Source organism: Trichechus manatus, unplaced genomic scaffold (assembly GCF_000243295.1).
Source record: "Trichechus manatus latirostris isolate Lorelei unplaced genomic scaffold, TriManLat1.0 scaffold00004, whole genome shotgun sequence".
In the NCBI taxonomy this organism is placed as follows: domain Eukaryota; kingdom Metazoa; phylum Chordata; class Mammalia; order Sirenia; family Trichechidae; genus Trichechus; species Trichechus manatus.
In genome coordinates, this window is record NW_004443940.1 from 23,604,595 (window position 1) to 23,625,632 (window position 21,038).

Below are 21,038 nucleotides of genomic sequence, written 5' to 3' on the forward strand. Positions count from 1 at the left end.
GTCTGGTCTCACGATCCCAAAATGAACCTTGTGGGGAAAAAAAAAAAATAGACCTGAAATTTTGAGGAATCACTAGAAATTTCTGGTCTTTCATTAAGTTCAATAGAGAACACATATTAAAAAGTAAGCTCCATTTTCTATACTTTAACAATGCCCTCTGTCATCGTCACTAACACTCCCAAAGCGGAAGCACCTTTCAAGTGATGGAAAACCCAAGGTCTAAAATAAAGTAACTTTCATATGCCTATATCCATACTTTATTCCATTACAAAGCACAAAGAAATTGCCTTAGACAGACATCTGCAGATGTTTCAAGCTGCAAATTTGGCAAATGTCCAAAAGACAAAATATGCTCTCATTTCCTGCAGTGAGTTCACCAGCCAAAAAAAAAAGCACATTAAATCCACAAACACGATTAAATTGTTTCAGAAATTAGTCTTGTATCCACCTCAAAGTCTGAGTTAAAGTTACATCACTGTCACTCTGGTCCAGTTTATAAACGAGATAACCAAGTATCCTACACAGACATCTGTTAATTTTTTTTAAACACCTTTCATCATTACCCTCAATCATGTAAATGTACTCAATCACCTGAAATGGGCTAAACCTAACACGGTATTCCAGAGGCCCTGGGGCTAGTCACGAAGATCTTACTTTCTTGAACTCATTTTTAAAAAAGAGATACTAGTCTCTAGCCATGTTTACAAAGGTTTCATGGTTATTACAAAAATACCACGACCCACACTCCTAAAACAAAAGGCTGCTCATTTAAGAATTATTACATCTTAAAATTCTGATGAAGACTACTGTATATTCCCTAAAACATACTTCAGTGTGACAAAGTCTACATTGTACTCCGAAGAAAGAACTATTCTGGCAGCAATCCACTAAAACTCAAGGGAACCAATATATTCTAATGCGGCCAAAGACCTTAGACTGTGATATTTTGGACATCATTTCCCTCACACACTCTCTGCATAAGAAAATTAGAGAGTAGTGAAAGGTTTGCTGCGTCCTAAAATTTCCCATTAGGGTTAAGTGACAGGGCATCCAACCCAAGCCTGAAGAACTAGGCTAAATTTTAACCTATATGCATGTGCCTTAGCTTCTAGGACACTTAAAAAGAAGAAATCTAGGTTGGATAAAAGCCGTAAATCAAAATGCCCAAGGTTCTTTCCAGCTAATTATGGTCTTTTTTCGGTGTTGTCGAGTCGATTTTTGACTCGTAGCAACCCCATGTGACTGAGCAGAACTGCCCCATAGGGTTTTCTAGGCTGTAACCTTTATAGAAGCAGGTCAGGTCTTTCTCCCGCAGAGTTGCTGGGTGGGATTGAACTGCCAACCTTTATGTTAGCAGCCAAGCACTTAACCTCATCACTAGGGCTCCTTAATTATGGTCTTAGCACATAGAAATTTTTATCTGACTGTTTTTGCATCTATCTCAGTGAGGCCAGGCCTGAGAAAACAACCGTTTGACAGGGTGCTCAGTTCTTCAGGATTCTCTCCCCATCAGGTTCCAAAGGCGTAAAAAAGAAAGAAATCCTCAACACCGCACCAAATTCCACCTCTGCCCTGAACTGCCCTTTGAGGGTGAAATGTAGAATACTGGCCATCTGCCTGACAGTCTCACGTCCTGGAATATGACTTGGTCTACTTCCTAGAAACTTAAAGTTCAACTACACATCAGTAAATGTCTAAGTTCACCAGTCCTGTGGTGAAGTCAGAAAGTCTAACTGCTACTCTGTAATCCAAAGAGTGAGGGAGAAACTTTACTCAAAATTTATATTAACTTCAAAATAGGATTCTACCTAATGAATCCATCATCCTTTCTTCTTATCCTGTCATTAAATCAGAACTCTCCATCAGTCATATGCTTTCTTCAGTCACAGACTAAATTAACACAGATGCAATTACAGACAGGTCAACCACTGAAAAGGAGAAAGCTATAATGCAAACAAGAAGATTGTTAAGGAAAGCTTTATTTTCTTTTAAAAAATCTGGACTTCATTAATAGCCAAATGATTTACAAGCACTCCACAACCAACTTACTTTGTCCTTTACAGATTGTCATCCTTTCCTGTTGTCAATGAAGAGCATTTCAAACTCTACATGATATTTAACATGGAACTATTTGTACTGCTGCCTTAAGAAAAAAAAAGGGGGTCACCCAAATTAGAGACAAGTTTGCTATGGAATGGATAGCTAGGCTCCGCTGGTTCAGCCATAAATGACACAAGCATTAACTACATTCTTTGATGGCATGGCAACTGGCCAATGAACAGGGAGCATTCAATGTGAGCAGGAAGTTATTCATTACTCTGCTGGGCTTCTACCAAAAAGTAGCAGATGCCACCCTGCCCAAAGCGGTTCATAAAACAAGAGCTACATCCACTTTGCAGAATAGGAATGCCGCCTAAGAGCAAGAGAAAATCCACTGGTCAAGTCAGAAAATCTGAGACCTCAACTCTACATGAAGTACTTTGCAAACTTCAAAGCATACAAAAGTGAAGTATTATCTAGGCACAAACAGGTCAGACATGTTTTTGAGCAGAGATTCCATGTCCAGTATTATATAAAAGTGATGCATGGCAACACATACATTGTTGAGTAGAGAAAGAGACTGGAATAGGATTACATGATAACAAATGGAAAAGTGATTTATAATCTATAAAGATGTATCACTAGGTGAAGTCAATGAGGAGGAAGCTTCTCTTAGAAGTATTCCGGCTAAGCAATGACAGAATTAGAGTATCACCATTTTGCAATTCTTTTTTGTTTTTTTTATTGTACTTCAAGTGAAGGCTTACAGAACAAATAGTTTCTCATGAAACAGTAGTACACGTATTGTTTTATGACACTGGTTAACAACCCCACAACATGTCAACCCTCTAACTTCTCAACCTTTTTTTTCGGTGAAAATACACATAGCCAAAGATACAGCATTTCAAAATTTCTACATGCATAGTTCAGTGACATTGACTACGCTCTTCCAATTGTGCTGCTATTCTCACTTAAGATGAAGGCTTACAGAACAAAATAGTTTCTCATTTAACAGTTACTACACATGTTGCCCTATGACAACGGTTAACAATCTCACAACACATCAACAATATCCTTACTCAACCTTGGGTTCCCTATCAACAGCTTCCTTGTCCCCTTCTGCCTTCTGGCCCTTGTCACTGGACTACTGTACCTCATTAGTCCCATTTGGTTTTACGGGGCCGTCCACTCCCAGGCTGAACAGTGAACCTCAGAGATAACTTCACCACTGAGCTAAAAGGGTGTCTGGGGGCCGTACTCTCGGGGTTTCTCCGGTCTCCTTCGGGCCAGTAAATCTGGTCTTTTTTTTTGTGAGTTAGAATTATGCTCTACATCCTTCTCCAGCTCTGTCCAGAACCCTCTGTTGTGATCCTGCTCAGAGCAGTCAGTGGTGGTAGTCGGGCACCATCTAGCTGTATTGGACTCAGTCCGGTGGACATTTTGCAATCCTTAATGAATTAATGATCTAACATGAGAGTCAGCAAAATATGGTCCACATGCCCAACTGCCCTGGTGTCTATTTCTGTACAGCCTGTGAGCTAAGAATGGCTCTTACGTTTCACATTTACTAAGGAATTCCCCATTTCCTTATTTTTACTAACAACAAGAAAAAATACATTATAATAGCAAACACAGCATTTAATGTGCTGGGCACTGTTCTAAACATTTTACACGTAACTTGTTTAATCCTTATGACAGCCATACGAAGTAAGTACTATGATCTTCGTTTTACATGGAAGGCAGACAGAAGTTAGCCCACTGGCAGCAGATACTACCATTTGCCGTCGGTCGATTCCAAGCTCACGGTGACCTCATATATGTCAGAGTACAACTATGCTCCATAGGGTTTTCAATCGTTGATTTTTCACAAGTACATTGCCAGGCCTTCTTCCAAGGCTCCCTTGGGTGGACTTGAACCTTCGACCTTTTGGTTAGCAGGTGAGTACTTAATGGTTTACACTACCCAGGGACTCTGGTAGCAGATAAAGAGGTGGGATTTGAGCACAGGCAGTTTAGCTACAGTCAATGCTCTTAACCTCTATATGTGTTGTTTCCAATTTTTAACATCCAAACACCATTAAAAAAAAAACACTGCCATCGAGTTGATTCCAACTCATGGTGACCCCACGTGTTACAGAATAAAACTGCCCCACAGGGCTATCTTGGCTGCAATGTTTACGGAAGCTGATCGCCAGGTCTTTCTTCCATGGCACCACTGGGTGAGTTCAAATCACCAAGCTTTTGATTAGTAGTTGAGCACAAATTGTTTGCACCACCTAGGGACCTCCAATCAGCATAGATTAGTGAAAACATGTGGCTCTTTTAATTTCGGTAAGCTGGAACTGGTAAAGGTATGGCTTATTCCAGTTGGGTCAGGCACCCCAGGAAGAAAAAACATTCTCTTTAGAGTCAAGTTACTAAAATTCAAGTTCCAGCTCCTCCTGTCAGATTTGTACCCTGAGTACATTTTTTTAAAACCCAAGTCTTCAATTCTTTATGTGAAAATAAACATATTGAAATTTATCCTTATTCATTTACTTATTGAACACAAATATGGCCTAGACATTGTTAGATCTTAAAACACAAAGGTGAATGGGGTAAAATCATTTCCCTGAAAAAATTCAGAGTCTGAAGGGGAGATACAGGAAAATAATCACATTTTCATACAATGTGACAAGAATTATACCACAAGTTATCAAATATTAGTGGAGTGGAGAGGCAGAAATGTGTAACACTTCTCTGGGGTAAACAGGAGAGGAAGACATCCTAGAAAAGATGATTCCTGAGATGAATCTAGAAAGATCGGGAATAACTAACAGATAACATAATGTCAGGAAAACAGAATATGTAAAAGGATGAAGATACAAAAGAAAAAGATATGCTCTAATATCAAACAGTTCTCAAAGTGTAAAACATATCTCCTGGCAGCTCGGGGGTTGAAGTGGTCAAATCATAAACAAGGTGGAAAGACAGGGATCGGGTGACAAGACAAAGCATTTTATAAATTCCAAAACATTATACAGGTAGACCGTGGAATTAAGGATGATCAATACTAAAAACCTACATCATTACTGCTGGCCCAACGTCTCCTCAGTTGATGCAATCCCAGCATACGCACAGCTCTGGACAATATTAGAATGTGAGAGCCCTTTAAACACAAGCGATGCTCTGAAAAAGTTATTCCTGAGCTCTGCTCCAGAAACACCAGAGAGGGAATCATGACTTCCTTAACCCTTTCCATCTAAAATTTCAAATGAAACACTGTCATTCTCAAGGAGATGTTTTGCATCTGGAGAAGCCAAACCTGTGTTTCTGACAGAAGCTGAGAGAAATCTGAAAGATCTGACTCATTCAGATAATTGCTTCAATTTTCTATTTCATGTTGCTTTTGGTAAATGAGGCAGGATCAAACAGAATAATTTAATTCAGGTATCCAAAAACACATTTATTCTCCTTATCGTCAGTCACTCTCCATTTTACTTTTGAAGAATTTCCATAGAAATTAAGACTATGCATTGTCTGGGAAAATTACCACTGGTATAATAAAACCAAGAAATTTTCAATGGGCCAGAGATGGGAAGAAGATAGCTGTTGCCCTTTCGAGCAAACTTGCATATTTTTCATCAAACTTTTTATTTTGAGATAACTGTAGATTCACATGCAGTTCTAGAAACAATACAGAGAGAACCTGTATACACTTTACCCAGTTTCCCCAATGATAACGTTTGCAAAACTACAGTACAATATTACAATCAGGATTTGACACTAATACAGCCAAGAACATTTCCATCACCAAAGGGATCCCTCATGTTGCTCTGTATATCCACACCCATCCTACTCCTGCCTCTAACCACACTCCCTCTTAACCTGTAGTAACCACTAATCTGTTTCCCATCTCTATAATTTTGCCATTTAGAGAATGTTATATAAGTAGAATCATACAGTATGTGACTTTTCTGAGATGACTATTTTTTTTTTTTTCTGTTCAGCATAATGTCCTTGAGATCCATCCAAGTTGTTGCATATATTCATAGTTAATTCCTTGTTATTGCTGAATAATATTGCCTGGTATGGATACACTATAGTTTTAACTATTTATCCTCTGAAGACTATTTTCTTCTTTTCTAATGTATGCATTTAGTGCTCTAAGTTTCCCTCCCAGCACTGTTTTAGCTGTTTCCTACAAATTTTAGTAAGTTATATTTTCATTTTCATTCAGTTGAATGTATCTTTCTTATTTCCTCTGAGACATCTTTTTTAACCTATGAATTACTTAGAAGTGTGTTATATAATTTCGAATTGGAGACTTTCCTTTTTCTTTCTGTTACTGATTTCTAGTTTGATCTAACTGTGGTCAGAGCACACACTGTATGATTTCAATTCTTTTAAATTTGTTGAGGTTTATATTAAAACCCAGGATATGGTCTTTCTTGGTATATGTTCCACGGCAACTTAATGTATATTCTGCTGTTATTAAGTGAAGTGTTTTATAAATGTCAATTATATCCTGTTGATTAATGGTGCTGAGTTCTTCTACATCCTTGCTGATTTTTCTATTTAGGTTTTCTATCGATTGGTGAGACAGGGTGTTGAAGTATTCAACTGTAACAGTTGTTTTGTCTATTTCTCCTTTCAGTTCTATCAGTTTTGTTTCAAATGTTTTGGAGCTCTGTTGTTTGGTGCATGCATATTTAGGATTGTAATGTCTTCTTTAAGGGTAGAACCTTTATCATTACATAACATCCCTCTCCATCTCCAGAAATTTTCTTTGCTCTGCATCTACTTTATCTGATATTAAGAGATATTAATACAGTCTTTGACTAATATTATTAATATTCCTGATTTATATTTACATGATGTAGCTTTTCCCATCCTTTTACTTTCAATATGCCTATATCACTATATTTGAAGTAAGCTTCTTTTAGACAGCATATAGATTGGTCACATTATTTAACCCACTCTGCTAAGCTCTGTCTTTTAATTGGTGCATTTAGCCCATTTACATTTAATGCAATTATTATTAGGGCTTAAGTCTGCCATTGCATTTTTTCTGTTTGTTCTCTGTTGTATGTTCTGTTTTATTTTTCCTGCTTGTCTGAATATTTTTTGGAATTCCACTATGATTTATCTATAATGTTTTGAGTGGATCTCTCTGTATAGCTTTTTAGCAGTTGCTCCAGCTATTATATTATATATACACAACTTATCCTAGTCTACTGGCACCATCATTTTACCAGTTCGAGTGAAGTACAGAAATCTTATCTCTTTTTATGTCTCTTTACCTTCTCTATTTATAATTGTCTTAAATACTTTGTCCACATACATTTAGAACCATATCAGACAGTTGTAATTCTTGCTTCAACCATCAAACATAATTTGGGAAACTCAAAAGGAGAGGAAAAGTCTATTGTATTTACCCATATTTTTGCTTATTGTGTTCTTTTTTCTTTCCTGACATCCCAAAGTTCCTTCTTTTATTATTTCCTTTCTGTTTAGAGAACTTCTTTTAGTCATTCTTTTAGGTAGGTCTGCTAGTAACAAGTTTCTTAGTTTTCCTTTATCTGAAAATATCTTAAATTTCCCCTTTATTCCTGAAGGATATTTTCACTGGGTATAGAATTCTGGGTTCTTTTCTTTCTGCACTTGAAAAACACTGTCACTTTCTTTTGGCCTCCATGGCATCTGATGAGAAATCTGTTTCTAATCCACTCCCTCCCACCATAGGTGTCATTTTTCTCTGGCTTTCAAGATGTTTTCTGTTTTTTAGGTTTCAGAAGCTTAATTATGATGTATCTTGTTATAGATTTCTTTGGATTTATCTTGTTTGGGTTTCACTCAGTTTTTTTAACCTGTATGTTTACATTTCTTAACACTTTGGGGAAGCTTTCAGCCATTATTTCTTTAAGCACTCTTTTAGCCACAGCCTCTTTCTCTTGTCCTTCTGGGACTCCAATGATATGAATGTTAGATATTCTGTTAAAGTTCCACAGATCCCTGAGGCTTTCTTCATTTTTTTTTTTTTCAGTCTATTTTCTCTCTGTTGTTCAGACTGGGTAATTTCTATTTTTCAGTTCACTGATTCTTTCCTGTATCCCCTCCATTATTCTGTTGAACCCATCCCCTGAGCTCTTTATTTTGGTTATTGTATTTTTCAGTTGTAAAATTTCCCTTTGGTTCTTCTTTATGTGTTCTATTTCTTTGTGGAAACTTTCTATCTTTTTACTGAGACGTTCCATTTCTTCATTTGTTTCAAGTATTCTGTAATTGCTCACTGAAACCTTCTTCTCAAAAGCACTTTAAATTTTTGTCAGATAATTCTAAGATCTCTGTCGTCTTGGCGTTATCTATTTATTCGTTGTGATTATTTGTTTGTTTTCATTCAGTTTCCTGGTTCTTGGTATTAGTGATTTTCTAATGAAACCTGTATGTTTTTGTATTATGTTATGAGACTCTGGGCCTCATTTGAACCGTCTGTTTTAACTGACTTTCTCTTATACTTCTCCAGGATGGGCCAGAGATAGAAGTTTTGGCTTGCTATGTCATGGTCTCACCTGACATTGTGGTAGGGAGGGTATTAATTACCAGCCAATGGGGATGGAAGTCTCAGCTCCCTACTTGGCCTTCTCTGATACCACTGCGACAGAGACGTTGGGCAACTTATTACAGCCTGATGAGAGTGGAAGTCTATGTTCCCTACTTGGATTTTGCTGGTCTTTCCTGTGGCATGTGGTTGGCCTAAATTAGTTATTGTTTTAATGTTTTCTGTCATGCTACACTGCCCCTTTCCTGGTACTTTGGCTAGAAAGAGTGGGCTTTTGTTGGGGCTTTGTTTGTCTGCTCCCGTCGGCATGTCCTGGTGGCCAGATTCTTCAGCTCCAATTCTGGGATATACAGGCAGTCCCAGACTTACAACTGGGTTCCATTCTGATGACTCTGTCTTAAGTCGGTTCTGACGTAAATCAAATACCTCTTTATTTTCATTAATACTGCCTTTTATTAACAGTATCTTTATAAATCCGATCTTCATTTGTCTTTAGGGGTTGGAAACATTATATATAAACTTACAGCTTCATCACTGGCACTTTCTACTTCTCCAGTTACACGCACATTATGTAAGCCAAAAAAAAAAAAAGCATGGTCCAAAGTGTAGTTCATCGTAACTCAAATACGTTGTAAGTCGGAGATTACCTGTATAAAGTAAAAAGAAAACTCAGGGAACTCATCAGGGATCCCAAGGCCAAGAAGTTTAAAAACCACTACTTTCAATTAGCCAAGGGATATAATCTATATAGAACATCCAAGACAGAAGAGTTTAAGCGGAGGCTTAAACAAAGTATGAAGATTCGGACCAAAAAATAAAAATAAAAGGAAAGTACATTATTCCTGGTAGAAAAGTAACAAAAATCAAGTTCAGAAAAGACTGTAGTGTTTGGCAATAAGATGATGTAAGCAGAGAGTGGTGGGGAATACAACTGAATAGGTTGTTTAGAGCCTGCTAAGAGAAAGTCTTAAAACCTAGAAAAAGAAGTAGGACCTATGATCTCTTCTTGAAGTGAACTGAGGAGACGCACTGCACTACAGTGTTTAAAAAGAAAGGTTCTGCGGTCAAAAAAAAAAAAAAAAAAAAACAAAGCTGTTGCCATCCAGTCAATTCCGACTCATAGCAACCCTATAGTCAGACAGACTTAAGTTTTAATCCCAGCTAATTGTGTGACCCTGGTGAGTTCTTAACCTCTTGAGCTCAGTTTCCTGATCTGCAAAATGGGCATAAAAGTCCTACTTCATATTGTGGTTGTGAAGGTAGGATTTATTAAATAAAATAATATCTTTAAAGTACTTATATAAAGTAGGTAATTAATAACAGGTGGTTATTAAAAAGAGTAGGCTGGCAGTGAAATGAAATAAGCTAAAGAGGGATGACTAAACATCATTTGAATTTCTTCCCAATGTTCCGTGGATGTTGGGTCTCTGCCACTGGCATATAATACGCCATAGAGTTAAGTTAAGCCAAATGTGAAAGCTATCTTGTCTTACTCAGAGTTTTGCGAGTTTATTCAAACAATGTCACAGACACTAAGCAGAGCCAGCCCTGAACTTTTCAATTCGATAACAAATGAGGGGATGAAAGGATAAGTAAAGCCCATTTAAATCCAGTTTGTTTTCCTTTGGACATTTAACAAAGTTGATTAAGACATTCCTTTACCTTCCAGAGATTACAATTTGTCAGAAAACATTAGATGTATGTGTAAATAACCATAATAAAAACAAATTGCTAACTACCCCACAAAAAGCTTTGAGAGAACAGGTAAAGTTCTCACTTCCTAACTCCCAAACACAGTGGAGGTTCAATATATGTTCCAGGAATTCATTATTTTGTGGGAGGAGGAGTAAATTTGGCCCTAGCTCCTCAGAAGACTCAGAAGAAGAGGGTTTTCCAGGCCAAGAAGACAGTACTGGAAAAGGCCCTGAGGTGGGAAAGCACCGGCTGTTTTCAGAAAATGGCAGGTTGGTTAGTTTAGAGAAACACAGCCTAGGGAACAGTGTGTGACAAGGCTCCAAAGATGGGTTGGGATCAGAGCACAAACAACCTTCAATTCCAGGATCTAGAGTTTGGATCTTATCTGACAGGCAACAAGAAGCCTCTTAATTTTTTGAAAAGAGGGGCAGTATGAAGAGAGTGGTACTTCAGGAAAATCTGGAACCAACATGAATGACAAGGCAGTTCCACTGAAAGATTCTCAAGGACAGGGACATCTTAGCCATCTGTGAATCTCCTCAGCTGCACCTGCACTGTCCCCTGCATATTTGAAAAGGTCTGTTGAAACTACTGCATTGAGAAGAAGGGAGAACTAGCTGTGGCAGAGGCTGCTAACTGCCTACCCAATGTCCGTTCTCTCTCTCTTCCTCGTCGTGTGAGTGAGAAACATTTCACATGGGGTAGAAATCTGCCCAGCTTAGAAAAAAAAATTTTTTTTTAAAGCCACAAAACAACACAACTACATTTCCCAGTGAAAAATAAATTCATAATCTGTTTAAGTGGATTGTAACATTTGTCACTTAACTGATGCATCAGTAAAGAAGCCTGTCAGTAGGAAGGATCTCAGAGACGTTGCCTGGTAGGGACAGTGGACATGGGCGGGTGAGAAGACCTAGGTCTCTGGTGGAAGAATTACAGGCACCAGCAGGTGCTAGGAATCCTCAAGAACACATTTCACAAAAGGAATCCACTTGAAAGAGAGTGAATTCCAAGAAGATCCTTGTAATAGAATAAGTCTGGGGCAATATTTAACGATTCATTTAGATATTTCCAGTTACTGTGCTAATGAGAAGCAGGTATACCAGACAAGGTCTAGGCCCTCAAGGCATTTACAATATAGACAGAAAGATAAAAACATACAACAAAGTGTAACAGTGCAATTTAAATGAAGTCAGAGCAAGCTGGTGTAGCACAGTACAAGGGATCCCGGACTGCCATACTACATCTGAAGTCTGGGTTCTATTCCCAATTGAGCTAGCTCGCTCTGTGGTCTTGAACAAACTATTTTACCTCTCTAGGCAGTCCCTCCCCTATAAGATAAAGGAACAGTTTAGTGGACCAGTGTAGTGGATCCACTAAAATGTTAGTTTAGTAGATTCCAACTTTTTCACATATAAAGCCATTTTTATGTTAAATTTCTCAGATTTCTAAATTACCATAATTGTCTTTACAGTGTATGTTGACAGCTAAAACATACACTGAAAAAATGCTACCACAAATTCCATAATCCCTTTAAAAGAATATGTACTTTATCAATATTTAAATGAAAAGTAGAAATATTTATATACATATACACATATACATAATAGATATGACATTATTTGTTCCACCTCAAATATTTGATATGCATATGGATTTTCCATCTACTTGGAAAAAATGCGACAGTCCCCAGGACACTCAATTTGCATTCTCTAAAGTCTTTCTCAACATCAACATTCTGTTACCTTATGTTCATTTGAAAGACAATCAGGACCAGAATGAAAATGAAGTAATAAGGGAGTAAGAAAGAAAAGGATGGATTCAAAAGAAAATTCCAAGATAGGAAACTCAGCAAGAAAGTGGCTATAGGGAGTGAAGGAAAGGAAGAAATCAAAAGTGACTATGTTAGTGCCATTAACAGACATTCAGGAGAAGGTGCAAGTTAGGGGGAAAGAACAAGAGTAGTTGGAAAAATCAGCATTGATAAGTACAGTTCCCATCAACTGAGCATCTATTATGTTCCTGGCATGATGGTAAATGCTTTACAATTTAATACATGCACATGGTTAAAAAAATCAAAACAATGTAAAAAGATATACACTGAAAAATTTCTTTCTAGTCCTAGATTCCTAAACTCCTAGACTCCCTCTCCAGGGGCACTGAATAGTATCCCTCAAAATGTGTGTCAGCTTGGCTAGGCAATATTGTGTAACTGTCCACCATTTTGTCATCTGATATGATTCTCCCATGTGTTGTAAATCCCACCTCTATGATGTGAATGAGGCAGGATTAGAGGCAGTTATGTTAATGAGGCAGGACTCAACCTACAAGATTAGGTTGTATCTTGAGTCAATCTCTTTCAGGATATAAGAGAAATGAGCAGAGAGACAAGGGGACCTCACTACCACCACCAAGCAAGAAGAGCCTTTGGACCCAGAATCCCTGCACTGAGAAGCTCCCAGACTAGGGGAAGATTGATGACAAGGACCTTTCCCCAAAGCTGACAGAAAGAGAAGCCCTTCCCCTGGAGCAGGCACCCTGAGTTCAGACTTCTAGCTTTCTAGACTGTGAGAGAATAAATATCTCTTTGTTAAAGCCATCCACTTGTGGTATTTCTGTTGTAGCAGCACTAGATAGCCAAGACAGGCAATGATTATTGATAATTTCATTTATAACCTTTCAGAAATGTTTGTTTGCCTTTATATTTTCTGACAACTCTCTGAGATAGGTGGTATCACCTTATAAATTAAAAAGCTGAGGATTAAAAAGGTTGACTGGGCCAAGGTCAGGAAAAGAGCCAGGAAGGAAAGCGCTGGGATTAGAACATGGGTCAAACCTTCCAAATTTAAAACGCATATACCCACTCTCAGGAATCTCCTACAGAAGCGCTGGCACAGATGTTCAAAGACATAAGTGTCTGTAATAACAGAAAACTGCAACTCAAATGTCCATCTGGCAAGGACTAGTTATATAAAACAGATCACATTTGTAGAGTGATATACTAAGCAGTCATGAAAACTAAGGCCAAAAAATAATAATAATAAGGAAGATCTAGAAATGCGAACTTAGAAAACACCTAGAATATCTCAAGTTACAAAAGCAATTGCAGAACAGCATGATCCCTTTTTTTTTTTGTACAAAGAGAATGTGTGTGCATATGAACTGTTTTTTGTACATTCTTTTTATCCTTCAACTCACTTGATCCTCAGATAAACTGGTAAAGAAACACTGGCAAGGGGAAAATGAAAGACTTGCTCAAAAAGGTAATAAGTCAGCTTCAGACTCCTGGGTGTGCTAATGCCAAGTCCTGTGCCTCCCACACCACCAGACACATGCTGTGGGCACTCAAACTCAATTCCTAGTACAGTTTTTCCCACCTCCCATGGGACGCACTGCTCTGAGCCTGCTTTATCTACCGCTTCCCCACCCCTATGGTGAATGTCACTGTGGACTCATCAAGCACCAAAATATGTTCCAACATGAAAAACCATACAGGAAATGCCTCACAGTGTGTGGAAATGTCTTGATGTGATCAAATAGAAAAGATGAGATGATGTCTGCATGAAGAAGGATAAAACCACTGCTGCTGAAGAATCTACACTACAGACAATAACTTATTCAGCTCTTGCTTCTCAAGTATACCAAAATCAAAGTTTTTGGAAGACAACGTGGCAACAGTCCAGCATGTGATACAGATGATACTATGGGTGGGAAACCACAGCTTAAAAGGGTAGTTATGAGAACTGTAAAACTGACAAATGGTTTGAGATCTTTTCCTTCTATTAAAGTGCAAAACTAGCTAAGAACATGACCTATACGGAGGTTTACTTAAATGATCATCTGAAGAACGGATGCAACATTATTGAAAAAAAGAGGCCCTGGGAGAAAAGCTCTCGTCTCCCATTATTGATTTGCAGTAGTTGTTGAGGTTTCTCTGACCCAGTGGAGGGGCTGTAACACCCTCTCTAGGAGGAATGGGGGAGCCTCTGGGTGCTGCAGTTAATGCTCTGGGCTGCTAACTGAAAAGCTGGTCGTCCCAGTACACCCAAAGGAGCCTCTAAAGAAAGGCCTGGTGATCCACTTTGGAAAAATCAGCACCTGGAAACCCTCTAGAGCACAGTTCTACTCTAACACATGAGTTGCCATGAATCAAAATCGACTTGACAGCAACTGATTTAGGAGGAAAAGAAAGCTCACTCAAAGCTCACTCAATGCACCCACATTTAGTAAAAGAGCTGCCCGGGAGATGGGTCAAGGGGTTATCATAAAGGAAGGGGTGGGAATGATTTAAAAAAAAAAAAAAAAATCAAGCCAGCACAATCCTGATGCAGTTTCCTCTAAGCCCACAGGGCATGGAACAACCACAAGTGAAGGTATCTTTTCTACAACCAAAATTTATCGGCTCTCATAAAAAATCAAGAGCTCAGGAATAGAGCACTGGAGTTTTCTAAAGACATTCACTGCTGTGACATTTGCCCACCTTTTCATACAACTATATTCATACGTATATAACTAGCTGTTATATAAGGGGAAAATTCTTAATGGTAGAAAGTCACTTTTTTCCAGGGTGTTTCTTCAAGTCTTAGTTACTCAGTCCCACTAAAACTCCCCAAAATTAGAGTCCACATACTATAGCAAGCATTTAATAAACATGTTTAAGAAATATAGTTGTAAATATCCCCTTTTAAATATCCCCAATACCTGCACATTCCTCATAATTTATGTCTATAACAGAGGTTCTCTAAGTGTGGTCTCAGACCCATAGGGATCTCCAAGACCCTTTCACAAGGTCTCCAAGATCAAAACTATTTTCATAATAGTACTAAGAAGTTACTGTAGCCTCTTGCACTGTGTTGACACACTAATAGTACAAAAGTAATAGTGGGTAAACCTGCTGGCCCCTTAGCACTACTCAAAGCAGTGGCAGTGTCATTTTATTCTTCATTTCCATGAACTAGCAGTAAAGGAATGCCAATTTCACTTTAAATGCCCTTGATAAGAATGGTACAGCTACTCTGGAAAAGCCTGTCTGTTTCTTAAAAAAGTAAACGTGTTATTATGCCACCTGACAACCACACACTCTTGGGCATTTATCCCAGAGAAATGAAAACTCATGTTCACATAAAAATCTGTACACGAACATCCACAGAAACTTTATTCATAATAGCCAAAAACTGGAAACAGCCCAAATGTCCTTCAGGAGATGCACAGTTAAACAAACTGTGATACATCTCTAAAGTCTTTCCCAACACTAATATTCTGTTACCTCACATTCATCTGAAAGACAATCAGGACCAGAATGAAAATAAAGTTATAATAAGGGAGTAAGCAAGAAAAGGATGGATTCAAGAAAAAATCCCAAGGTAGAACTCGGCAAGAAAGTGGCTATAGGGAGTAAAGGAAAGGAAGAAATCAGAAGTGACTACGTTAGTGCCATTAACATAGTAAACTGAGGAGAAGGTGCAAGTTAGGGGGAAAGAACAAGGGCGGTAGGAACTGTCAACATCAGTAAGTACAGTTCCCATCAACTGAGCATCTATTATGTTCCTGGTATGATGGTAAATGCTTTACAATTTAATACATGCACATGGTTAAAAAAATCAAAATAGTATAAAAAGATATACAATGAAAAATTTCTTTCTCATCCTAGATTCCACGGATATACCACGGAATACTCAACGATAAAATGGAACAAACTATGATGCATGCAACAATTTGGATTGGATGACTCTCCAGAAAACTATGCTGAATGAAAAAGGCAACACCAAAGGGTCCATTTATATAACATTTTTTAAGATGACAAAATTTTAGAAACGGAGAACAGATCAGTGGTTGCCAGGAGTTAAAGAAGAGATGAGGGGCAAAGGGGTGGGTGTGGTTATAGAAGGAAAACATGAGAGATCCTTGTGGTAACAGAACTGTTCTGTATGTTGAATGCAGTGAGGGATACAGCAACACGTGATAAAATTAGATACAGAGAGCTGCCACCCAGTTGACTCCAACTCTCAGTGGCCTTATGCACCACAGAACAGAACACTGCCCATCCTGCATCATCCTCATGATCATGGGCATCGTGCAGCTGTTGTACCAATCCATCTCACCAAGGGTCTTCCACACCCTCGTTGGTATTCTACTTCAACAAACATGATGTCCTCCAGCAACTGATTACTCCTGGTGATGAGTCCAAAGCAAGAAAGTCAGACGATGTTCTGTTCTGATCCATAAGGTTTTCACTGGCTAATTTCCAGAAGTAGATCACAAAGCCTTTCCTACTGTTCTTAGTCTTGAAGCTCTGATGAAGTCTACCTACCATGGATGACCCTGCTGGTATTTGAAATATCGGTGGCACAGCTTCCAGCATCACAGCAACATGCAAGCCACCACAGTAGGGCAAACTGTCAAACAGATGGTGGTGATTTAGTAAAGGGTAAAACAGTACACCACACTGGGGAAGTCAGCACAACTTGACCAAGGCATGGTCATGGAAGCTTTGCAGACACATCCAAATTCCAGGAGGGACCGAATTAGTGGGCTGAGAGCTGTGGGGACCACGGTCTCAGGGAACATCTAGCTCAACTGGCATAATATAGTTTATAAAAAAAATGTTCTACATTCTACTTTGGTAAGTAGCGTTTGGGGTCTCAAAAGCTTGTCAGCAGCCATCTAAGATACTCCAATGGTCTCACCCGGTCTGGAGAAAGGGAGAATGAAGAAAACCAAAGACACAAGGAAAAGAACTAATGGACCACAACTACCATGGCCTCCACCAGACTGAGTCCAGCACAACTAGATGGTGTCTGGCTACCACCACTGACTGCTCTGACAGGGATCACAAAAGAGGGTCCCAGACAGAGCTGGAGAAAAATGTAGAACAAAATTCTAACTCAGAATAAGATCAGACTTACTGGCCCGACAGAGACTGGAGAAATCCCGAGAGTATGGCCCCCGGAAACCCTTTTAACTCTGTACAGAAGCACTCCTGAAGTTCACCCTTCAGCAAAAGATAAGACAGGTCCATAAAACAAAATAAGACTAAACGGGCACACCAGCCAGGGGCAAGGACGAGAAGGCAAGAGGGGACAGGAAAGCCGGTAATGGGGAACCCAAGGTCAAGAAGGGGAGTGTATTGACATGTCAAGGGGTTGGCAACTAATGTCACAAAACGATGTGTATTGAATGTTTAATGAGAAAGTAATTTGCTCTGTAAACACTCATCTAAAGCACATACACACAGAAAAAAGACAGGTGGTGGTGATAAAATTGCACAGAACTAAACACACACACACACACACACACCCCACAGCTACAAGTAAAACTGGGAAAATCTTAATAGGAATGGTGGACTGACAATATTATTGCCAATATCATCGTTGTGATATTGTACTACAACTTTCCAAGATGTTACCACTGGCGGAAAATGGGTAAATTATTATTTCCCAGAGCTGCCTGTGAATCTACAATGACCTCAATAAAACTGGTCAATTGAAAAATGTTCTTGATGAACAATACAAATTATTAATTTTATTAAATCTTGACCCTTGACCCTCCTTTTTGTCACTTGTGATGAAAGGGTAGGTCTGCTTACCTCCTTCTGCTGCATACCAAAGTAAGATGGTTAACTCCAGGAAAAGCTCATGTGTGACAGTGGCGAGCTGAATTAGATGCTTTTTTCATGGAACACCATGTTTATTGAAAAGAACAACTGATGAACAATCTCTGGTTATTTAGATTGTATCTGGTAGACATTTTCTTGAAAATGAACAAAGTGAAACAGTCACATGGAAGAAAAATATTGATAATGTTTTTTTGCCAGTGATAAAAATCAAGCTTTAAACTGAAATTAGAATTTTGGAAAACTGGTATCTACCGCTTTGAGCTTGATAGCGTCCCAATACCTAAAAACTTTCTAATTAAATCAGTGGTGACATTAATGAATGTTATTTAGTGGTATTATACAATGAAATGTGTCAACATTTGGAAGTTCTGCCTAATTCAGTGAACTATTATTTTCCAAATAATAAACATATGCTGTTACAATATTATTCTTGGGTAGAAGATCCATTTAAAATTTTAGACCAATGGATCTTAACATAAGAGAGTGCAGAAAGTTCATTAATACAGCTTCAGATTCCACACTGAAACTAACCTTTAAGAAACTACCACATATCCAGTTTGGTGATGTATCAAAGAAAACCCACAATTATCTGAAAAAGTAGTTAAAATACTCCTGCCTCTCCCAGCTGTGTAAAAAAAGATTTTCTTCATATAGTTCAACGAAAACAACGTATCACAATGGACTAAATGCAAAACAGATAAGAGAACCCAGCTGTTTTCTACTAAGCCAGACTTTTAAGAGATCTGCAAAATGTAAAACAGTGCCACTTGTCTCACTCAATTTTTTTATTTGGAAAATACTATTCTTCATAAAAATGTGTTATGTATGTTTACATATCATGAGTTTGTTATTTCAATAAATTAATATTCTTCTAATGCCTGTTTTAATTTCTAACCCAGTAAATATCTATAGATAGAACTATAATAAGAAAAAACTCTTTGGAGGGGGTCCTCTATAATTTCTAAGAGTGTAAAGGGGTTCTGAGACCAAAACATTTGAGAATAGCTGGTCTATATCAGATTCCAATTGCTAGAATATAATTTATTAACTCAACAAATATGTACCTGTTGTTAGGTACTTTGCTAAGCATAAGCACTGAGGCAGTATCTGGCCTCAAGGCACTTGTAATGGATAATACACTTCAACAATGAAAATTAGAAAGGCTCGTTTAAACGGTGTTTTGTCTGGAAAGCTTGTTATCCTGACATGTAATTTACAAACACTGTAGTTCACCCTGAAACTACTATCCTAGTAATACACCGATTGTAAAATACAAACAAATGTGGTGTAAGTTTCTTACCAATAATAACACCATAAGAGAAATGCTTTAGCCATCCCCCATCAACAGTAATTTTTTGTAAAACTTGTTTTAGGCTTCCTTCCCCTGCTCAAGGCAGAATTAGGAGGTAACTGCGCTTAACTTTTCAGAAAAGTGGATCTTACTGAAAATGTAAACGCACCATGCACAGAAAACATTCAACAAAAGAAGGCAGAGCAGCATCTCTTTTCAACCCCAAGGAAGCTCCTTGGCTCCAAAATGTGCGTACAAATAAACAGCTACAATGTTGACTGGAAGACAGACTGGCCTGCACCCGAGCACGTCTGTCCCACTAACTGCCGCTCCGGGCGAAGCACACGTATTAAGGATTCTCTCCATTTGGCAGGTCCCGGGGTGCAGCCTGAAGAAACCCCAAACAGCTGCCGAGCCTGGATGAGGAGCGTATGCCCCCAGGAGGGAGGCGGTTGGAGAACTTTGTACGAAGTGCTGGAATTCCACGCTATTCCTCGGGAAGCAAGAGAATCCGGCCGTCGCCTCCCCATACCGCATGCCCGCGGGGAGCCAAGCCCTGGCCTGCCCTCGCCGTTCGCGGGCCAACCCAGCAGCGAACCCCGCTCTCTCCGCCCGCTTCCCAGGGATTCCAGGCCGCCGGGCCGCCTCCGTGACCGCAGGTCGGCCCTTCCCACGCCCACCCCCAGGTCTTGTCCACCGCCCGGGGCTAAAGTGCAGAGAAGCGGCTGGGACCCGGGCCCGCTGCCCGCGATTGCACCGCAGGGAGGAGGTGGGGAAGGGGCAGGCAGGGGCGCCGACAGGAAAGAAAGGCCACCGGCCGCGGCGCGGGCGCCCCAGTCTCTCCCCGACACCCCCTTCAGGAAAGTAACCACAACACGTCCGAGGAGAACGCGCAGCCCCAGCCGCAGCACCGAGAGACCGCGCCGCGCGGGAGCTGCCAGAGGAAGGGCAACTGCAACCCCGGCAGGCGCCCCCGAAGCCGCCGGCCCGGCCGACCCCGCCTCAGCCCCGGCGGCGCCGCTGCTGCAGTCCACGGCGACGTGGCGGCAGCCCGGTCCTCGAGCCCTGGGGGCGGGCCGCAGAGGGCGGGGAGAGGCGCCCGCACGGCCGCGATGAATGGAGAGGGCGCCGAGGGGCGGGAGGCCCCGGCTCCTTACCTGTTGGTCATTCCCGCCGCGACGCCCAGCATCTTTGCGCAGCGCCGGGGCCGTCTCGGACGCCGCCGTCTCCTCCAGCACCTCTGCCCGCCAAGGCTGCTCCAACTTTGTCCTCCTTTCTGTCCCCTGCGGCGGGCGGGCGGCCGGGCGGGAGCGTGTGAAGCGGGAGCGGCTAAAGACTGGGCCGGCCTCGGAGCCAGGCCAGTTCCTCAGAGCAGGAAGGAGAGGCGGGGAAGGGGCGGGGAGGCCGCCACCGCCTCCCACCCGAAGCGAACAAATGGCGGGGCAAGCGCCCGGCTGCGGTAGGCTGCGCTCGGCGACTCGGCGGAGCCGGCCGCGCGGGGGCGCGCTCCGCACGATGAGCGAACCTATAGGCGGGCCGGGCGGGAGCGGGGCCGACAGCGAGGGAGACTCCGCCCTGGTCCCGCCCCCGGCTTGTCCCGGCGTCCAGCCGCGCGAGGATAGGGTTAGCTCGCGCCCAGAGCCCTCACAGGGCTCTGCCTAAAGGCGGGGAGGAAGAACAAAGGCCGGACAGGTGGGCCGAGGATTCCACCACACGTGCCACGGCTCCAGGGCCTTTTTCCCTACATCAAGTATGTCAAAACAGGCCTCTGCCCCTCCGGGAGGTGGGAGTGTTGCATTCCACGAGCAGAAGGAGCAGGCCAGGTTCTCCTTCCCTGAAGGCACTTCTCGATTACA

At 40.7% G+C, this 21,038-nt stretch overlaps 1 protein-coding gene across 1 annotated transcript in view; it reads right to left on the reverse strand.

Annotated features, from left to right (window-relative positions):
* Positions 1-20,451, reverse strand: part of LIMS1 (LIM zinc finger domain containing 1) — a 156,861-nt gene extending 136,410 nt beyond the window's left edge. Inside the window, exon 1 of the mRNA XM_023733730.1 lies at positions 20,340-20,451. Coding sequence (XP_023589498.1) covers positions 20,340-20,371 — 32 coding nt within the window. The 5' untranslated portion in view covers positions 20,372-20,451. The remainder of the gene's footprint in view (positions 1-20,339) is intronic.
* Between the last annotated feature and the right edge of the window lie 587 nt (positions 20,452-21,038).